Genomic DNA, 18,833 nt, shown 5'->3' on the forward strand with positions numbered 1-18,833 from the left:
TGAAACCTTTCCTAAACCAAGGATTATGTTTTGTGTGCAAAAGGTATGTTTTGCTATGTACACGACAAAGTGCTATGTAACCACATGGTAAAGATAATCATAATAATCAAGCTTGTGAATACCTACTTTTATTACATCGTGAGCTGCAATCATCATGGAAGCAGTAAATTGACACAAACATATGGCAAAGTTTACACAATGCGAACAACACAAATGGTAGCTCTCAAAAGAACTATTCATTGCCAAGAACACCGTTCAGTAATCTGCTGTCAATGATGAATTAAAATCACCAGCTCCAGACCATACAATGGTCATTCTAGAAACTGCTGCACATTACCTTGCTGACTAACTAGTACCAAAGATTGCCAATCACGAAGATTAACAAAGTAAACAAAAAAAATTAAAAAAGAACATATTGCAATTTGTACCACGACTAGAAACGAAATGGTAGCCTACCGAGTTAGAAGAGTTCTCAAATCTTCTGGCAGCCGCTTTACCATGGCCTCCATTTGACTAATCAATTGCTGATGTTGTTTGCTACTTAAAGGATATTCAGGACTTGTTGACTTCTAGATAATTTATAAAGTATATACAACAAACACAGAATACAGCAATGGTAAATCGACATACAAGAAGTGACTTCATTTTGAGTAGGAAATCCACAATTTCTACCTCAGTTTTGTCTCTCATCCAGAACAAAACATCCTATGAACAGAGAACATTCTTTGTATATATGGAAATACTTGTGAAGCACGTCCATACACATGAACACAACAATAAAAACTCAAATGCAAACACCAAATGCAAACTCATAAACATATATAGACATTTATAAGGACACACACACACACACACACACACACACACACACACACACACACACACACACACACACACACACACACACACACACACAGACACACACACAGACACACACACAGACACAGACACAGACACAGACAGACACACACAGACACAGACAGACACACACAGACACAGACACAGACACACACACAGACACAGACACAGACACACACAGACACACACAGACACAGACAGACACACACAGACACAGACACAGACAGACACACACACACACACACACACACACACACACACACACACCACACACACACAAACACACACACACACACACACACACACACACACACACACACACACACACACAAATCGTGCACGCGCAGACACACAGAGGCACACACAGACACAGACACAGACACACAGACACACAGACACACAGACACACACACACACACACACACACACACACACACACACACACACACAGACACACACACAAATGCACAGACACAGACACAGAAACAGACACAGGCACAGACACAGCCACAAAATCATGCACACACAGAGGCACACACACACACACACACACACACACACACACACACACACACACACACACACACACACACACACAGTATGCTTAATGTACCGCTTTACAAATGCCATCTACATAAAGAGCTCTCAGCTTTGCATTAGCTTCAGACTGTCGACTTCTCAACCAACCATAAAAATTAGGTGACTTCATAAACCGTCTAGTAGTAAAAACAAGTGCACAAGCAAACACCCAAACAACTTTCAAAAGACTGACTGACCTGTAGAGACCTACCCAATCACCTTTCAATCCTGTTGTCAACTGAGGACCTGCATGAGCTACAGTCTTCAAATAAGCCTCAGCATCAAATGGTTTTAACACAGGTAAAGCCTATATTAATGACCATATCGCATAAAAGTGTACGACCCTTCACAAGCCAAAACGAAAATTACAAGACCTACCCGCCAAGGAGATACATGACGCTGCAATGGCATTAGACTGGCAACATACCTTTCCTGTGTTATAACATATCATTATTTATAAGTTTAGCAACAACACAATGTTTTACCAAAGGAATCATAAACGTATGAGTCAGTTCAAGAAGATGCCGTCGAAGAATCGCATTCTACAACAACAAAAGCTAGCCGTGTTACCCAAATAACAAACTCTTGTACATACAAAGTCGTCTAAATTTCTAACAGTTATTAGAAATTTGTATTAAGTATTGCCAAAAGTTGACAAAATTCAAATTCAATGAAACTCGATTAGACAAATGGAAAGCACAATAAAGTTAGCTTTCAGTTCACATTCCAAATTATAGATAAACTCATTGACTGCATAAACATACAAGTAAAGCCTATACTTTATCAGGTTTCACTAGCTAACGTCTTTAAACCCAAAAAAGTATTTCAGTAACTATTGCTGTAGAGTGGTGAATCATGGGCATACATTGTGTTTAGCAAAGATCATGAAACCCAATTCCTGTCTGGTACAATTAGAGGAGAAGATTGAAAGTTGTGCCATTATCACTGTTTCCAGCAAGTGCTACCATATCTATTAACATGTTCACACCACATCTACCCTATTCTCAGCAGAAAGCAATTTACACAAAAACAAAGTATACCAAGCTGCAATCAATGTTTTACGTTAGAGCAGGAAGTCAAAAAGTGCCCATAATTTGTGACTCGTTCTGTTGTTTGACCATCAAAATCTATTTCACTGACATATATAAAAGAACTCCACATGCTTTCATGTTTCATGGAAGCAGAACATAGAACTGCAGACAAACAACAAGTTACATAAATAAATATCTATATCAAGTACATACTGTATTACTGTATATCGTAACATGTTGATTGTGCTATACGTACATCAGTAACTTATACCATGGTCACGTGATGTGAATTCAGTCAAGAGCATGTATTTACACGTATTACACGGTAAGTGTGCAATAGGTTACTTCCGATTAATAAATATCGCACTCTTATACATATACACATCATGTGACCATGGTATAAATTACTTATCATATGATTAGCGTGCTAAATGGCTTCACCAGCACTCGGAGTGGTTATAGGCCTTGGCTTCGCCTCGGGTGATAACCCCACCCCTCATGTTGGTAAAACGCCATATAGCATGCTAATCATACATACGAGAACCTATGCATAACTACAACTAACAAAACAACCAATTTTAGCAAAAGACTTCATGTACAATGTCCTGTCATGCAGATCATATAAAATAAGCTCTAACCCCTTCCTAAACTTCCTGTTTCACCCACAAATACATATCATCATTTAGCTATACTTACCTGTGCATCTAAAGGTCGTCGCTGTCCAGTATCCTGTACATTCATATCTCACAATCACAACTAAATAGGACTCAAGTACACCACATGCCTTGCCAGACAGCGTCTGAAGAAGAAGCTTGTCACGACTCAAGTAAGGCTTGTACACTGTGAGCGAAATGACATATCTCATACTCGATGCTTCCCACACATCAAGCAGTTGACCTTACTAGGTTTAGAATAAAAACCGCTGCCACTGCTCTTGCTGGCCTTCCTACCTTTACCATCTAACAGCATACAACAATAAGATGCAAAGACTGTGCAACTGCCAAGAAAACTTACCATAAACGCCCTCACCCAACCGCAGGACATGAGGCCAATGTTGTAATGCTTTAATAAAGAAAGGATTTGTAACTCCTAAAATGACCGGAGGACTAAAACAAAGATAGTCTGACATATTGTAGTAAAAATGACAGATAAAAGTAGTATACGGTTCTTGTGTTTTAGTAGTGTATGCCTTAAATTCGCTGTCATGAATCGTAAAGAAAGGTCTATAACAACCAATTACTTAACTATTACAAATTTCATTGACACAAGCTCTACCATACCTGTAATCAGAACAATAGCAAAGAGGGATGATAGAGCTATATAAACAAAACAATGTTACATGTGTTTCATTGTTGAACTAATACAAAAGTACTTCACAAGAGCTTGAACAATTTCCGAGCAAATAGTGGGAGATGACGCCATCACTGCAATCGGCTATCATACACAAGACTGGGTATTCTGTTTCATATCACTGTGTAAAGAGCATTACCTCATTTGTCAAAACTAGTTCCCACAATAAATGTATGAATGGTACGACCGGAAACAGTAGTCTGTACATGTCAGTTTCATGTACAGATGGTAATACAACTGGCCCAGAAGCACCCTGAAGAAATAGCATTATAAAATTTAAATGCTAAAAAACTGATTTATGAGTACCGGAGGACTGGCAGCAACACTTGCTGGTTTATCATTCTTTGCAGGAATTCTCACCTATTGTATCTGCAGGTCAATTATGTAATATGTTAGACTGTCAGTGTGTATCAGTCAGTACCTCGACTACTATTCCCATTATGGGAAGACTAAGGTTGTGACTGGGAAGAGGTGCTGGCCACCGTTCGATGTCATGACACGCTGCAACCACAATAATGAGTGGATACAGCACGTAGAGAGTGTTGAGTATTGTACCTGATTCAAGAGATATTTCGCCATTGTCAAAGTACTCAGGTGCAATTATTGCCATCTATATTACAACAGAAACACAACTAAATTCAGTCACATGTCACAACTTCCTCATGTATAGTAGAGTAAGTTATAGAAGTCGACGTTGGTGCCGATGAAGCTAACTATGTTAAGGCTTTCTACAAATAATTACACTACATAATAAACTATTCTTGATATCAAACAAACAGCCAGTTGAAAAAGCCTCATTCCTACACCTGCTAGAAGTGCATTATAAATGGCAGGACATTAATAAATAGTAACAAAGACTACTTATCATATGAGTAGTATGTGTACTGTATCAACAAGACCTAAGAAATTCACTCTTAATGTTATCATAGTTTGCTTATTCAAATGTTTCCTTTTTCTAACAAAATGTTTGCACAACCAAATTTAAACTAACAGAATATATGTTTTCATTGTCTACCACACAAATGTCAGTAGTGGACTACACCATGATGGGCATCTATGCCAGTAGCAAAGAGACACTGCAAAATGCCATAACATCAGTAACTATAACAAATAGTGACTCACTTCATTCTGTTATAAAGCAACATAAATCTATAAATGCAGTTCTCGGCTAGTCTGAGAATTAGATGCAATAAGGATTCAACTATCACTGCCAAATGCCCACAAATTATAAGACATAACACTTCCCACAAAACAAATTTCCTAACAGATTTCTTTCATGCCTATGCACCATCTGTAAACCATACTCGTCTGTCAACACAATTAACTAACCACTTTGGAGAACAACTTTGTGTACGGCAACTTCGTGATGAGCACTACAGACTGAAACAAGATTTATATGAAACAAGACTAAAAATGTAAACAAAATCACAAAACACACTTTCTGAAAATATCCTCGTTTATTGCCCTTATCTTTCACTTGTCGGAAGTATGAAAATCCATAATAATGAGCCCCATCAGGCTGCAACAGAATCATAAAAAGATCAAATCAACTTATGTAAATTCATCATCACATCTAGTTTACCACTAAGTTCTGTTGAACTCCTGGCTGTACAAATGTGTAGGCAGATTGTGATCCACCACACCCAACACCACTGCAGCGAATTCGGAAGAAAAACTGAGTGTCACCCATACATCCTATATGTCGTAAAGTCCAGCAATGTACACACTATCACAAGTTATACACAACAAGAATAAAACATTAGATAATAGACAGTAAGATGTAGACAAGATTGAGTACAACATTATCTGATCTGTAACTAAATAATTTTTGCTGTGCTTCCTACATTCCTTTGGCATGAAGAAGTCATGCAAACATACCCTAAAAGCAGAAAATTAGGCAGAAATAAAGTTGTGTGATTTCTGGGGACATCACTATTAGTGCAGGATTAATAGGTGGTAGAGCAAGTCCTCTCCGTCAAACTCTCTGTTGGAAACTGCTATGTTGCTGGTGGATAGACTGCCGGTAGCAGATACAGGTGACACAAACACCTCCTGCCCTGTGAAGATTTGCACTTGAAAGTCATTTACAAAGCAAAGACTCTAGCTGACGCCGTGTAGATGGCATCGTATGAGTATACAATACAATGCAAGGCTAGCACATGTTTTGGTACTGAGCATCCGCAAGGAAAAACTTATCTGTGGAATTCAATTGTGGGATGAGCTGCAAACGCACAAAAATTACACAAATTCTCCTCGCACAATTTTCTTCTTCAGGGTAAATACATAATGTAGACAAACGTATGTGCCTTGCCTCACCAACAAATTTAAAGTGACTACAGCCCCAGACTAATTACTAATACAGCACTTTCTAAAATTGTGTCCTTACAGATCAAGAATAATTGATGTCTGACTTATTTTGTTAATTAATTAAGTACAGTGTATGCACGTTAGTATGTTGTAACTCAGTTGTTTCACTAGGTTTCTTAGCCACTCCAGGTACAATAACATTAATTAGCTTTAGATCCAAAAACCTTACCGCCAAAGCGCTCATTGACAGTACTGAATCTGCATCTGTAAGTTTGTCTACTACTTCTTATTACCTGAGGCCTGGATATCCGGGCTAAGGGTATAGTAGTCGTCCGACGTGCAACCATACATGCGACCATATGACCATATTTATACTTGATTAGCGCAGATGCAATGAAGCTATTCCAACCAATAGACAAGAAATGGTGTTATTATCGACCAATAGACAAACGCGATATCATCTTAGGACTCCACCTCTGTTTGGTCGCTGACAATGAGAATTCGGCCTTTGGTCATCCGTCCTGTACATGGTGTTTAGTCCTTTGCTTGACATAAATAAGGGTTTAGCTCATAGAAACAACAACGCCTAGCCAACATTTGCACGTGCTAAAGGAATGAATTAGAAACCTTAGCTGAGATGAGTGAGTTGGGCTAAATAAAACCTCAGTATGCAAAACATTATCACGTGACGAGATATGTGCTTACATACACCAGCCGAGGGTTTTAGCACTGTAATGTGCTTTTCTGTTCATTTCTGTTTAGTTTCTTTTAGTTGTTATACTGCACAAACAAGGCCAAACACAAACAAAGTTATACCTGAGTTTGAGTCAGGAAAAGACAAGTAGCAGATATTCGTCTTCTAGAAAATCAAATTAGTTAATTAATTCAACATTGACCATTTCAATACGCCCACAGCAAGTGCCACTCTTTACCTCTGTTTCTGATAAAACGAAGTCTCTAGGAAATACGTACTAAAACAAAAGTATAAAATATTATCGATACAAAATATGTACAGAAACAAAAATTATAGAATAATATCGATACAAAATATGTACAAAAACAAAAAGTATAGAATAGTATCGATAGAAACAGCAGCAATCTAGTGAATGAAGTTGTGTGCAAAAGGTCTGTTAGACCACTCACTTCCATTGCTTGGCCTAATTCTAAGTCGAATGTCACCACACACATGCAGCAAGCCCATCGAGAAAAGCCCTGGAATTGCAACGAACCGTCTTCATTGGCTGCCATTAGTAACCTACGGGACTTTTTTCCTTGATAGACTACTTTTGTCCCGGATGCGTGGTTGCAAATGACCGAGAAACAACGCCGCGAGTCGTCAGAACTGCTGTCTCTAGAAAGCAAAATGGGAGGCGAGTTTGTCGGTATGTGATATTTAAATCGTGTCGTCTACGATAGGAGTATGCTCATCGTACTGTACTCTTGCATGTCTAGATCATCCTGCAAGAATGTTTTTGCTAAAACAAGAGAAAAGTAAAGGGAAAAGCGAAGATAAGCTTCATACGTTTAGAGTCTCAGATAGCAAAGGCACGTGAGGATACTACATGTACACATGTAGTATTATAGCATCAGATTGTTAGGATTATGTTAATTAATAATTAATTAATGTATTTAATTGTTATTGTTTGTGACACTTTTAGGCAATATTAATTAGTTTTTGTATATATGTATTTCTTTCTTGTTTCTAGTATTGGCTGAAGCTAAGAATTTTTTACCGCAAATGGCTAAAGCAGAAGCTAAGCTAAACGAAGAAATGGTATATCGAGATCGTGTAGAGTTTGATGTTGAGAATGTAAAAGAAGCAGAGGAGTGTGTAGAAATGGTATGACAATCTCTGACATTTGTTGAATGGAAAAGGAGACTCAATCAAGTTCTGCTTTTGTTTTTGATGCAGAATGTTGCATTAGTTGAACTCAATGATTCTGAGGCAGACAGCGAGACTGATAGTACATGTGAATCTACATCTTCCTACTCTGAAGATGAGGGAGACCAAGAAGATGCAACAGAAGAGATAGCGAGCAATATTGGAATGCATTTGAATGACAGTAAATATCAAGCACGAGTAAAATCACATAGGAAAGTTGAGCTAATAAGCCAGTGTGACACTTAATTAATATCAATTTAAAAACAATCGGTCACGTGTGCATTTTATTAGTCACGTGATTATATGGACTCAACTGCCCGGATGTGACCTGCCATACTGATGAGCCAGTCATTGTCAGAAGAAGAATTTGCTCGCCTTCAGGTTTACTACGATTCATCACTTTGATTCTAATTTTTACGCTCGGTGTCTAGGCTCAATTGATTGAACTGAAGACAGCCAACTACAACTACGATGAGCAAGCGAGAAGGGCCAGAGCAGGTGATACTGATGCACAGACCGTTTTGTCCAGATTGTATATACTGATGACTGTCGCGATAAATTATTTTCGTGTACTTGTTACGTAATATCAACGAAAATTACAGTGTCAGTAAATTGTCTGGCTGCGTAGCTAGCAACGGTATTGCGCATTGGAACTAAAAGAAAATTTTAGAATGGTTGAACTTGTTGTAGGAAAGCAAACTGTAATGAGATATTACGCTGAAAGTCGTGCGATCATGACTACTGTACTAACATTCTAGGTTGAGGTGGGTTCTGGGTGTGGTTTTGAGACAGTGTCATTAATGATTGACACCTGTTGGTTGTGTAAAGAATGTCATACCTAATCTGTGTTTGCAAACAATGTGTAATGGACTTGTGCTGCTAGCAGTATAACTCTAAATGTGTGGTAGAGAGTTGTGAGTTGCACAGTTGATTCGATTGCATTAGATATAGATGCTGCTGGGTATCACAAGTTTAAATAGGCACCACTTTTGGTTAATAATTGTAATTAAACTAAAAGTTAGTGTACTATGCAGTCGCGTATGCAGATGTGCCACAAGAGCTTGCAGTAGTTGTGTGTGTGTGTGTGTGTATGTGTGTGTGTGTGTGTGTGTGTGTGTGTGTGTGTGTGTGTGTGTGTGTGTGTGTGTGTGTGTGTGTGTGTGTGTGTGTGTGCATAGGTGTGTGCATGCTTGCTTGCTTGTGTGCTTGCTTGCGTGCGTGCGTGCGTGCGTGCATGCGTGCGTGTGTCCTCTTTCTCTTACCTCAGCAGTGTTCTTTCAGAGGACTGTAGTGTTGATAATGACATTGCTGCACGTCTGCAAGAAGCAAATAGAGAGTATAGTGCACTTCAAGATTATTTATGGAGTCAACAAGGAATAAGAATAAAGACTAAATCAAAGTTTACAAAGCAGTCGTTCCTGCAACTCTTTTGTATGGATCACAAATGTGGATGCTATATAGAAGAAATATTCAGGATCTAGAAAAGTTTCACGTTTGTCTGTCTGCATCGAAAAACGATAATTCATTGGTCGGAAATAGTGGCAAACATAGAAGTTCTGCGAATAACTGGAATTTAATACATGTTGACTCAACAGCAACTAAATAGACAGGTCATGTTGCAAGAATGGATGAGAGACGTTTACTAGATCAAGTGCTATACAGTCAGTGGTTAGATGCACTGAGAAAAGCTGGTGGTCAGAAGTTGAGGTTCAAAGACACTCTAAGACATAATCTACAGATTGTTGGTATTGATCACAAGAATTGGGAAATGATAGCATGTGACCATTCACGATGGAAGAAAAATATGAGATTAGGTTTATATCGTTGCGAGAAAGCTAGAATGGACAAAATTGAACAAAAGAGACTAATGCATGACAACTATACATCAGAAGACTTGACTGGTACAAAGAACATTTGCAATATCTGTCATCGAGTATGTCTTTCTAGAATTGGACTCTTGCACATGAACATGCTCAAAGACAAATGGTAAGCAACTGCTTAACGAAAGTTGTGAACTCATTTTTGAGAAGCAAAAAAGAAGTGTGTGTGTGTGTGTGTGTGTGTGTGTGTGTGTGTGTGTGTGTGTGTGTGTGTGTGTGTGTGTGTGTGTGTGTGTGTGTGTGTGTGTGTGTGTCTGCATCGAGGGTTGCACCACAGGTGCTTTCATTTATCTACGCAGTAGCAGTTTTATCTTTTCTGCAATGGTCGAGCACATATCATTCATGTTTGTTGAATGAAATATATCATAACATTAGCTACAGTTAGTTTGTCAAGCTGTAGCAGCAATATTGAGTCAATGCTAACACATTAACTATTTAAAATTACGTTAGAACAACAGCAGTTTTTGACACTTCATGAACTTTGTTGCTTGATGTCATCTCTTACTATTAATAATTTAAGCAAGGAGTATCCTTACTGGCATTGAAATAGTAACGTTGACAATTGAATTAATTCATAATTGCTATTATGCAAGAGTACATTCTAACCCAAGAAGCTGTGAATAATATCAAGTTTGTTTGAACTTTGGCTTTGTACAGTACACCATGATAATATGTGTTGTCATGTATGAGTATTGCAAGTAATTGCTGTTTGCAGTGTTGATGGAAATTAGGCATTCTGTGTTGGTGTGTAGAGGTATCACAGCTACGTGATCGAGTTTCCCAGTTGGATCGGGATCTACAGAGAGCCAATAAGGCATGATCACATTGCCTGCTATCTGTTAGGTAATATACTGACTGTGGCAACGTTTACCAATATTTAGGTTATTATGAAGAGCAAGAAAGCTAAGGTTGGTGCTGAGTGTTTTTGCTTGCAGTTATCATGAAGGAAATTCTATAGGATGTTAGTGGACTTACAGATGAAAATGAAAGTCTTCAGAGAAAGATCCATGTATGGTGAACTCAGAACAGTTTGCAGATTTCATGCTGTGGTGAATAGTACGGTTCTTGATTATGTTTCAGAGTATGGAGGAAGAGTATCAACTACAGAATAGAACTCTGATGGGAGAACTCTCAAAGGTTGATTGTTTATGTACATATCTTTTTTGTTTATGCAGTGCACTCTTTAATAAATGGTAGTGGTGATGTAAAGTGCTGTAGCTTTGCACCAAATGACATCCTGGTCTAACTGCAGCTTTCCAAGATCAGCTTCATCTCCTGGTGTAAAATGTTGACAGGCATGCAGATGTAGTGTAAAGTGATGTAGGACAGGTAGGCTTGGAATTGACCAAGTAAGTTTTTTTACACATGACAGAGGTTTGTCAGTCTTATTCGACTGAGAACAGCTTGGAAATCTAATGACGAGTGTTTAACAACACAAAGTGAAGAAATACGAGGAAGACTGTGTACAACATTTAACAGTTGACAACCTTTTGATTAGTACACTAGGTGCAGGGTGTTTGTAATTTACCTCATATAGGTAGGCATGCTTCAATTGTTATCGTGTCGTACGGTAACCGAGCACAACAGGTAGCACAAGAGGGTGTGATATGAGACTAGGATATACTCACATTCGATAAATTCTGCTAATTACTGGCATGTTGTTAACTATATAATATACACTGGTGTATGTTTGGAATATAGTTGTTTATGAGATATGTGCTTATATGTTTAATTAACTCTTTGTCAATGTGTTGGAAGCATTTTTATGTGTAGACAACAACCATGGCTCATTGACTGAATTTTAATGTCACAGTCACACAAAAAATGCTCTGGAAATTTAATACGTCCTCTGCGGGTTAAATATAGCAATTCAATAAAATAACAAGTTGAAAACCTTGTAGCAATATGAGAAATTTGCTCATATTTAACATATACATAAATGTTGTATAGATGTGTAAAGGACATTTTTGATTGAATTTGTAAGTGTTTAGCTACTTGGACTAATTTAATATTTTGTTGTATGTGTAGGTTTGTGATGATAATGAGGCACTGAAACAACGATTAGCAGCTGCTGGACTTGACAGTGACTGTTCACGTGATGTAGACACTAGAAATGATCAAACTAACGACACTGCATCAGTTGGAGAATTGGAGAACCAAGTTCGACAGCTACAAGCAGAAAATTTAGTTTTTCAGAAATCACTTGAAGGTAGTGTATAAATGTATGTCACGAGTGATGCATTGCCATGCATCTTTGTGTATAGACAGTGTTATTCTAAGCAACAAGGCTTGGTTGAAAATTGCTATTTGTTTTGAACATTTACCTTGTCACAACCTTTACATCTCTTAATTTTAACTCAATGTGATAGAGCATTACCGCAGTTGTTGGTAACAGGAAATTAGGGTTTTATTCTACACGCGAAAGTAACCTAACATTTGCATCAAGCAAGACAAATTTTTTGAGAAATTTCTGTTTCTTCTCTACCTTGTAACACATTCTGCTTTGCTCACAATAATGGCATCATGACGTCATTGTTGCTATTTTGAGAGACATTTATTACAACAGGCATGACTAATGTTGATTTCCAACAAATGTGTGGTCATAGTTGTAATTCAGAATATCTGATTTGCTGCAGCAAGTCGATTAAGACATGAGGAAGAAGTAGCAGACATGAAACGTGTTGTTGAGTGAGTGATTATCAAGTTTGCGATGATGTGGCTTATAGAGTAAAGGATTGTGTAGGTCGCTAAGAAGTACTAGACTTGGTGCAGCTGGTGGAAGATCACCTGCTGTTTTAAAACGAGAAACTATTGGATCTGTTGAATGGTTGTACCATATGAGTGTTGTGTGCAAATAGAGAGTTTGATTTTGTGGTCTCACAGTCATCAAGGTGAAAGCAGCGATGGTGAAGTAGATGCATCTGGGTTGTCAAGAGAGATTGATAGTTTCTTGACCCTGTTGGCTGAGAAGGAAAGTAACTGGCAAGGCGAGAGTGGTGAAAATGGTCAGTAGAAATTGTTACAGTGCAACAATTTGACTGTTATTAAACAAACGATTGGTACATGAACGCGCAGATGGCAGTGATAGAGAAGTACTGCTGTCTGCACTTTCTTCAATAAGAAACAGAGCTAAGGAATTGCGAGAGAAGCTTGTATCATCAGTGACACTGTCTGAATTAGGATCTGGTGCTAGTAGTTTGTGTGATTTGCAGTTTCCAGAATTTGATGAATTGTTGCGTAGATGAAACAGACTTGACTATATCTGCAACTCAAGAAGAGATTCAAGAGGTTAGTACGTTTTGCAATCACTTTCCAATGTCCATATTCATGCTGATTTGAACTCATCAGTCCTTTCTATTGTATTAGCTGTCTGAAGCAAACTTTAGCCTTCGCCAGGAACTAAGGGATAAGGAAGGTATGTCTGCATGAAATCGAACATCACTTTAATCTTTTTTTAAGTTGGCAACATTAATGGTGATGATGTTGTTAATTTATGATGCCTTTAGCACTTGTCTTGATGGCACTTAGGCTTTTGTGCTGTGTCAAGGTTTGCAAATGAGCTTGGATTCTTTGAAGGAAGAAAAGCGTCTGCTTCAAGACAAGCTACAGTCAGAGCAAGAAGCTCACCGCAGAGCGTCGCAAGAGCTTGAGGCAGAGATAGAAAAGGTTACTTTTGTTAGTTATTGCTGTATGGTATGTAAGTTGACACTTTAAATTTGTTTTATGCAGCTCAATGAGAAACTAAAGAAAAAGCAGGAAATGTATCATATCATGTTCTTTCAAATGGTATTTGTTCTATTTGGCACATGTATATGTTATAGTGTACTGCAGTTACAGGATGAAAAGGAAAAGTTGTATAGTGACAGCCAGTAAGCATTCTTTAATCAATGAACTTATTAGAATGTAGTAATTAATGATTGAGTTAAATTTCAGGTCATCCATTGCTGACACAGTAGCAGCCAAAGATCAAGAACTGACAGTAAGAAGTTTTGAAAATTCAATCTTGCATTGACTACAGTCAGGGTGGAATTGGTGCAATTTACATGGCTGTAGACTCTGTAGTGCAGCTTGGTTTTACCACCTTGATTAGCTAACAGATAATTGTTAATGATATGCAGCAGGATGGAACTTGGAACTTATTTGAGGACTCTAAACTTTGCACTGTTTTGACAAATCTGGACATTCTGAATGATTGATCGCAACTTCTTAAAATCGAATGAATCCCTACATTTGTGACTTTGAGGCTTCAACCTAGCTTGATGGTTGACATGTTAGTTATACTTTATGTATATGTGGCATCTTATTTATTTGAAAACACAAGAAGACTAGAGCTTTTTCAAATGAACTAAAAAGCAATCTTTACTGACTTCTATACAATATACTAACATAGAGATGGATAGATGGAACAACAGAAGAGGATGTCTTGTGCATCTTGCCCTACTTCCGTAAACTTGTATTTGCATGCTAAAGACTGGTAAAGTAGAGTGAGTTTGAGGCACTTCTGCTTGGGAGATTGACACATATGGATGACTACTTTTTGGATAATTAAGTGATATTTTAGTGAAGTATTTTACTGTGTGTGTGTGTGTGTGTGTGTGTGTGTGTGTGTGTGTGTGTGTGTGTGTCTGTGTGTGTGTGTGTGTGTGTGTGTGTGTGTGTGTGTGTGTGTGTGTGTCTGTGTGTGTGTGTGTGTGTGTGTGTGTGTGTGTGTGTGTGTGTGTGTGTGTGTGTGCATTTGTGTGTGTGTGTGTGTGTGTGTGTGTGTGTGTGTGTGTGTGTGTGTGTGTGTGTGTGTGTGTGTGTGTGTGTGTGTGTGTGTGTGTGTGGTGCTGTAGCTCAATTGGTTAGAAAGTGCATTTGGACAATGGAAACATCCGGGAACTTGCAGTGTTGCAAGTTTGAGTCACAGTGATGGCGAGCTATGACATAATTTCCGTAAGCAAGAAACTTACACACAATTGCTTCTTTTGACTCAGGAGTATAAATGAGTACCTGATCGTTGATTGGGGCGGACATGGCTGCTGACTTGGCAGTAATCATGCAGCAGGTGGGTACTTGTGGGCCTTGGTGTCCAGCCCCAGAGCTGCGCCATAGTCAGTGACTTTGGCCAACCTTCACGTAGCGCTGGAGGCTCTGTCTCTAGAGGCAGGAGGTGCTATCTTCACAACCGATCTTAAGTCAACATCAAACGATGTGAATGGCTGAACATTTGTCCATTTGTGTGTGTGTGTGTGTGTGTGTGTGTGTGTGTGTGTGTGTGTGTGTGTGTGTGTGTGTGTGTGTGTGTGTGTGTGTGTGCATTTCTGTGTGAACATGTTGTGTAATGTCTTTCTAATAAGCTTGTTAATGCAGGTTCTAATGCAGCAATCTGCTAAGGTACAGCAAGAATTGGACAGTACCAACGTTGTAAGGACTGTACCAAGGATTCGAATGTTATTGCATCTGTCAGTCCACATTGTTACAATTTTAGAAATATTATGAGTTTCAGCTGCAAACAGACTCAACAGTGAAACAACTGCAAGATGCACTTTTAGCAGCTGAAAACCAGGTTCTTGCTATAGTTGTCTATTGATCATTAGTGTACTCTCTCTTTTGCTCTGTAGGCTAGAGGCAATACAGAGGCATCTGGGAAATTGTTGGATAATCTTCGGTATGTTTTATAAATCTATTGATGTTACGGATGTTCTTCTCACGTGAAGAGAATTCTGTACTAGAAGTGAGAAAGATGCAATGGCTGCACAGCTGGAAGCAGAGAAGACAGTCAGTAGTCATAATTATAATTTTTCTGATCGCCGATATGTGCAGTTATTTTATTTTGCACAGAAAACTGCAACTTTGGAAAGAGAAGTTCACGATTTAAGAGTATGGCTCTACATCTGTCCTGATGATACTTGCTGTACAGTGTTGCTTGTCTGGTTTGTAGGGTCAAGTTTTAGAGTCTACGACTGCCACAGAGGAACTTCAAAATCAAAATGCTGTCTTGGCTCAACAGGCAGGAGAACAAAGGGCTCAGATAGAGGTGTAGTCATGTTATCTCTGTATGTTGCTGGATATCCTTGTAAACACACATCTACCATTGTGTTGCATTTAACTTGAACTTTTTGTAGGAATGTCAGAGAAGGTGGGACAGTGTAGGTCAACAAAATAAGACATTATTGGAAGAAAAGCAGCTAGCTGTTCAAGAGCTTGATAGGATGACCAAGGTATGCATGTCCTTGCTTTGACTACTTTGTTCATATTTTCATTGAGTTGTTGTTTGTCTTTAGTTAGCTGAGAACAGGAAATCGACTCTTGACAAACTATCAATTCAAATGCAACTCGAGGCTGATCAAGCACGGCAAAACGTTGCAGATTTTCAAAATGAGCGGGATGTAATATATTAATAACTCATATGCAGAAACTTTGTTATTAACTTGATGTTTTGGATGATTGTAGGACTTGAAAAATGAAGTTTATGCAGAGCGTGAAAAGCATCAGGAATTGCAGGCTAAAATCAAGCAGTTCAGCACAGTAGAGAGAGAGTTGGAACAGATGAGGAACAAAGTAGCAATCACCGAAACAGAAAAGGAAGAACTGCAGGTGTGTGAATAGTTTGCATGTTACCATGTGATTACTTAATGACATCAGTGTTTTGCTTCCAACAGGAGCAAATTCAACAGGCAGTGGCAAGAGCTGAGCAAGCAGTAGAAGAGGCTCAAAAAGAAGTTGAGGTAGAGTAAAAAAGAATGCGATTTCTTTGATCATGGTGCAGTACTGGTAAGACTGACGTTTTTTGCTGTTAAGACGTTGCAGGCAGAAGTTGAAGCAGCTTTTCATACTAAAAGTGATTTGGAAAGTCGTCTAGCAGCACAAGAGCAGGTCACTTACCTATAATCAACGACTAGCAGATAGACATTATGTACAACTCATCATATATAATGTAGGCTATTGAAGACAAAGAAGCTGAAATGAAATTGAATGAAAAGAAGGGAGCAGCTTTGGTTATCATTTGATGTAACCCGTCCTCGTCATGTTTTTAACAAGTGAATTTTGTAGATGAAAGATTTGAAACGCCAACTGTTACTAGAAAAGCGACGCAGTGAGAGACTACAAGAACAGCTGACAGAAAATAAGGGAACACGATGTAGGTGGTCGACCATTGTCAATCCAGCAGGAAAATCACTTTTTGTATTTGTTTAGCTGCGACTTATGATGAAGGATTTTCTCTTCCAGTTCAAAGTGAATCAGCCCGACCTTCCAGCAGGTTGTATTAGTGCATTGAGGAGTGAATCTACTTGTTGTTAGTGATTGCTCTGCATAGGGATAGTAGCTTATCATCTTTGACCGGTCTTCCAACACCTAGTCAGAAAGAGTCTGTCACTAGTCAAGTAGGTGTCTGAGTCAGATGAGTTGGTATCAGTTCCGTTAGTCTAAATATGTTTAATTATAGTCATCTGGCACAGCATTGTCTGACGACACCACGGCTCTGCTTGCTAAAGTGACAGAGTTGCAGGAGACAAATTGGACTTTAGAAGAAAAGGTTCATTGTGTGTTGTAGAGATTTTGTGGTGTTTTGCTCAATCAGTGCTCGTAGATTCGCCATCTGGAAACGAATGCATCGTGCCTTGCAGAGGATGTGATTCAGAAGGCAGCCATCATCCAGCAGCATTACATGGCAGTGAAGGACAAAGGTAACCTACCAGCTTGTTTTATCAAAACTTTGATATTTTGTTTGTGTGTTTGCAGTTGGTGACGTCATGCCTTCACCCAAGCAATCTCGATCAGGTGCTAAACGAATGCTAGATGGCTTCGCATCACCGTTTCGTGGTGCTAAAGAAGACGGAAATCAGAAGGAAGTGATTGCAAAGATGCAACGTGTACTGGAAGAGACACTAATGAAGAACATACACTTGCAAAAGGTTAGTGTCAAGAAAACTTGACATTATTGGGTCGTGCTTATGATCTAAGAAGCATTGTAATGTTTTATTGTACTATGATAAGAACTTGGATGATTTGGTGGGAGAACTAAGTCAAACTCAGGAGGAGAATACTCGGTTGAAAGAACGGCTCGGCATTGAGACAAATGAGACTTGATGTCCAAGTTGTTTTATGACTGTACGAACCTTCAATGTAATGCATACTTTGAGTCACTTTCACTCACTACCAGTTTTCTGTAGTGCTTATGAAAGCTTTCATCTTGATAATTCAGCTCTGTGTAAGATTGTTTGATCATTGACTGTTTAATAGCCATCTAAATAAGTTTTGACATTTTTTGCTACTGATATGTTGTTAGTCACCAGATGCTTATGGACTGTAACTGTGATGTATGTAGTAATGGAAAAGTAGCTTCTACTCATTCCTGGTATAACTTGGTAGCTCAGCATGTTTAGGTGGTAGTAGGATTTTCCTGTCTTGCCTTCTTGCCAACTTTACCAGATATGTGATCACGAACAGTGGATTTTTGAATTGATGCTGTTTCTCTGCTCTGCGGACAGAGATAGGCAGCTTCTTTACTCCCTCAATGGTCTTATCAAGATTACGCCTTTTGCTTTAAGATCTCTCTGATCTTGCAAACAGTTACGTTGCCCAACCAGGTATAAGAAGTCGCCTAGGGCTTCCGAGAGGTCTAAGGCTGCAGCTTGACTGAATGTTGAGATTGAGACATATCAAGAGAATATCACTGGCCAGGAATTGTAACAGTCGATTGCTTGCTGACTTCTGAATCACTTTATAGGTATGCTACCTTACTGTTGGTATTTATGACGTCAAGAGAATTTTGAATTTTACTCGGAGTACCTTTGCAAGATGTGTGTAGAGGTAGCATACTTTTTTTGAGAATCAGAACAGTGGTGAGAGTCGTGCTAAACTGAGGTCAATGATAGTGGCATTTAGCAGCTAGTAATATGATAAGTTTGTACGTTCACAGCTAGGTTTGGACACTAACATTTGTATACACAATTTAGCAAC

The 18,833-nt window shown here is 38.7% G+C and overlaps 3 protein-coding genes across 5 annotated transcripts; 2 read left to right on the forward strand and 1 right to left on the reverse strand.

Annotated features, from left to right (window-relative positions):
- Positions 1-211: 211 nt before the first annotated feature.
- Positions 212-7,390, reverse strand: LOC134197027 (protein DENND6A-like). 2 transcript variants are annotated; one of them, XM_062666262.1, is made up of 23 exons: positions 7,269-7,390; positions 7,058-7,096; positions 6,942-6,984; positions 5,401-5,513; positions 5,257-5,337; positions 5,148-5,198; positions 4,374-4,428; positions 4,240-4,319; positions 4,125-4,178; positions 3,958-4,071; positions 3,841-3,902; positions 3,749-3,784; positions 3,632-3,691; positions 3,483-3,574; positions 3,371-3,427; positions 3,253-3,308; positions 3,165-3,197; positions 1,923-1,979; positions 1,816-1,869; positions 1,635-1,744; positions 1,472-1,574; positions 631-705; positions 212-569 (listed from the first exon to the last, which is right to left on the reverse strand). In XM_062666262.1, the coding sequence occupies exons 1-23, from the start codon at positions 7,371-7,373 to the stop codon at positions 453-455; spliced, it is 1,647 nt and encodes a 548-aa protein (XP_062522246.1). In that variant the 5' UTR covers positions 7,374-7,390; the 3' UTR covers positions 212-452. The 2 variants fall into 2 exon arrangements, with proteins under 2 accessions (XP_062522246.1, XP_062522247.1); XM_062666263.1 differs by lacking the exons at positions 7,058-7,096; positions 7,269-7,390 and adding exons at positions 6,419-6,524; positions 6,600-6,776 and having other exon boundaries at positions 6,831-6,957.
- A 22-nt stretch (positions 7,391-7,412) lies between these two features.
- Positions 7,413-8,326, forward strand: LOC134197030 (NOP protein chaperone 1-like). The gene is made up of 4 exons (XM_062666266.1): positions 7,413-7,507; positions 7,578-7,670; positions 7,832-7,965; positions 8,038-8,326. The coding sequence occupies exons 1-4, from the start codon at positions 7,435-7,437 to the stop codon at positions 8,251-8,253; spliced, it is 516 nt and encodes a 171-aa protein (XP_062522250.1). The 5' UTR covers positions 7,413-7,434; the 3' UTR covers positions 8,254-8,326.
- On the forward strand, positions 8,320-18,223 carry LOC134197029 (GRIP1-associated protein 1-like). Of its 2 annotated transcripts, XM_062666265.1 has the most exons (37): positions 8,320-8,388; positions 8,439-8,505; positions 10,640-10,701; positions 10,769-10,795; positions 10,846-10,896; positions 10,968-11,024; positions 11,916-12,096; positions 12,524-12,575; positions 12,631-12,714; positions 12,771-12,892; positions 12,963-13,073; positions 13,129-13,175; positions 13,254-13,302; positions 13,435-13,553; positions 13,617-13,648; positions 13,709-13,756; positions 13,821-13,866; positions 15,240-15,293; positions 15,358-15,435; positions 15,491-15,537; positions 15,602-15,647; positions 15,711-15,749; positions 15,811-15,906; positions 15,995-16,090; positions 16,154-16,258; positions 16,323-16,466; positions 16,532-16,597; positions 16,671-16,745; positions 16,811-16,867; positions 16,923-17,010; positions 17,067-17,130; positions 17,188-17,254; positions 17,317-17,406; positions 17,461-17,557; positions 17,613-17,785; positions 17,868-17,981; positions 18,044-18,223. In XM_062666265.1, exons 1-36 carry the CDS (start codon positions 8,347-8,349, stop codon positions 17,958-17,960), a joined length of 2,772 nt encoding a protein of 923 aa, XP_062522249.1. In that variant the 5' UTR covers positions 8,320-8,346; the 3' UTR covers positions 17,961-17,981; positions 18,044-18,223. The 2 variants fall into 2 exon arrangements, with proteins under 2 accessions (XP_062522249.1, XP_062522248.1); XM_062666264.1 differs by having other exon boundaries at positions 17,868-18,223.
- Positions 18,224-18,833: the final 610 nt, after the last annotated feature.

The sequence above is a fragment of the Corticium candelabrum genome, chromosome 22 (genome assembly GCF_963422355.1).
Source record: "Corticium candelabrum chromosome 22, ooCorCand1.1, whole genome shotgun sequence".
In the NCBI taxonomy this organism is placed as follows: domain Eukaryota; kingdom Metazoa; phylum Porifera; class Homoscleromorpha; order Homosclerophorida; family Plakinidae; genus Corticium; species Corticium candelabrum.

Coding starts and splice junctions, on each gene's coding strand:
- LOC134197030 (XM_062666266.1), top strand. CDS start 7,435: ATGACCGAGAAACAACGCCGCGAGTCGTCAGAACTGCTGTCTCTAGAA. Junction 7,508..7,577: donor AATGGGAGGCGAGTTTGTCG/GTATGTGATATT, acceptor TTGCATGTCTAG/ATCATCCTGCAAGAATGTTT. Junction 7,966..8,037: donor CAGAGGAGTGTGTAGAAATG/GTATGACAATCT, acceptor TTTTTGATGCAG/AATGTTGCATTAGTTGAACT.
- LOC134197027 (XM_062666262.1), bottom strand. CDS start 7,373: ATGGCAGCCAATGAAGACGGTTCGTTGCAATTCCAGGGCTTTTCTCGA. Junction 7,097..7,268: donor AATTAGGCCAAGCAATGGAA/GTGAGTGGTCTA, acceptor CTTTTGTTTTAG/TACGTATTTCCTAGAGACTT. Junction 1,980..3,164: donor GACGACCTTTAGATGCACAG/GTAAGTATAGCT, acceptor TTGTTGTTGTAG/AATGCGATTCTTCGACGGCA.
- LOC134197029 (XM_062666264.1), top strand. CDS start 8,347: ATGAGCCAGTCATTGTCAGAAGAAGAATTTGCTCGCCTTCAG. Junction 12,893..12,962: donor AGGCGAGAGTGGTGAAAATG/GTCAGTAGAAAT, acceptor ATGAACGCGCAG/ATGGCAGTGATAGAGAAGTA. Junction 15,648..15,710: donor AGCTGGAAGCAGAGAAGACA/GTCAGTAGTCAT, acceptor TATTTTGCACAG/AAAACTGCAACTTTGGAAAG.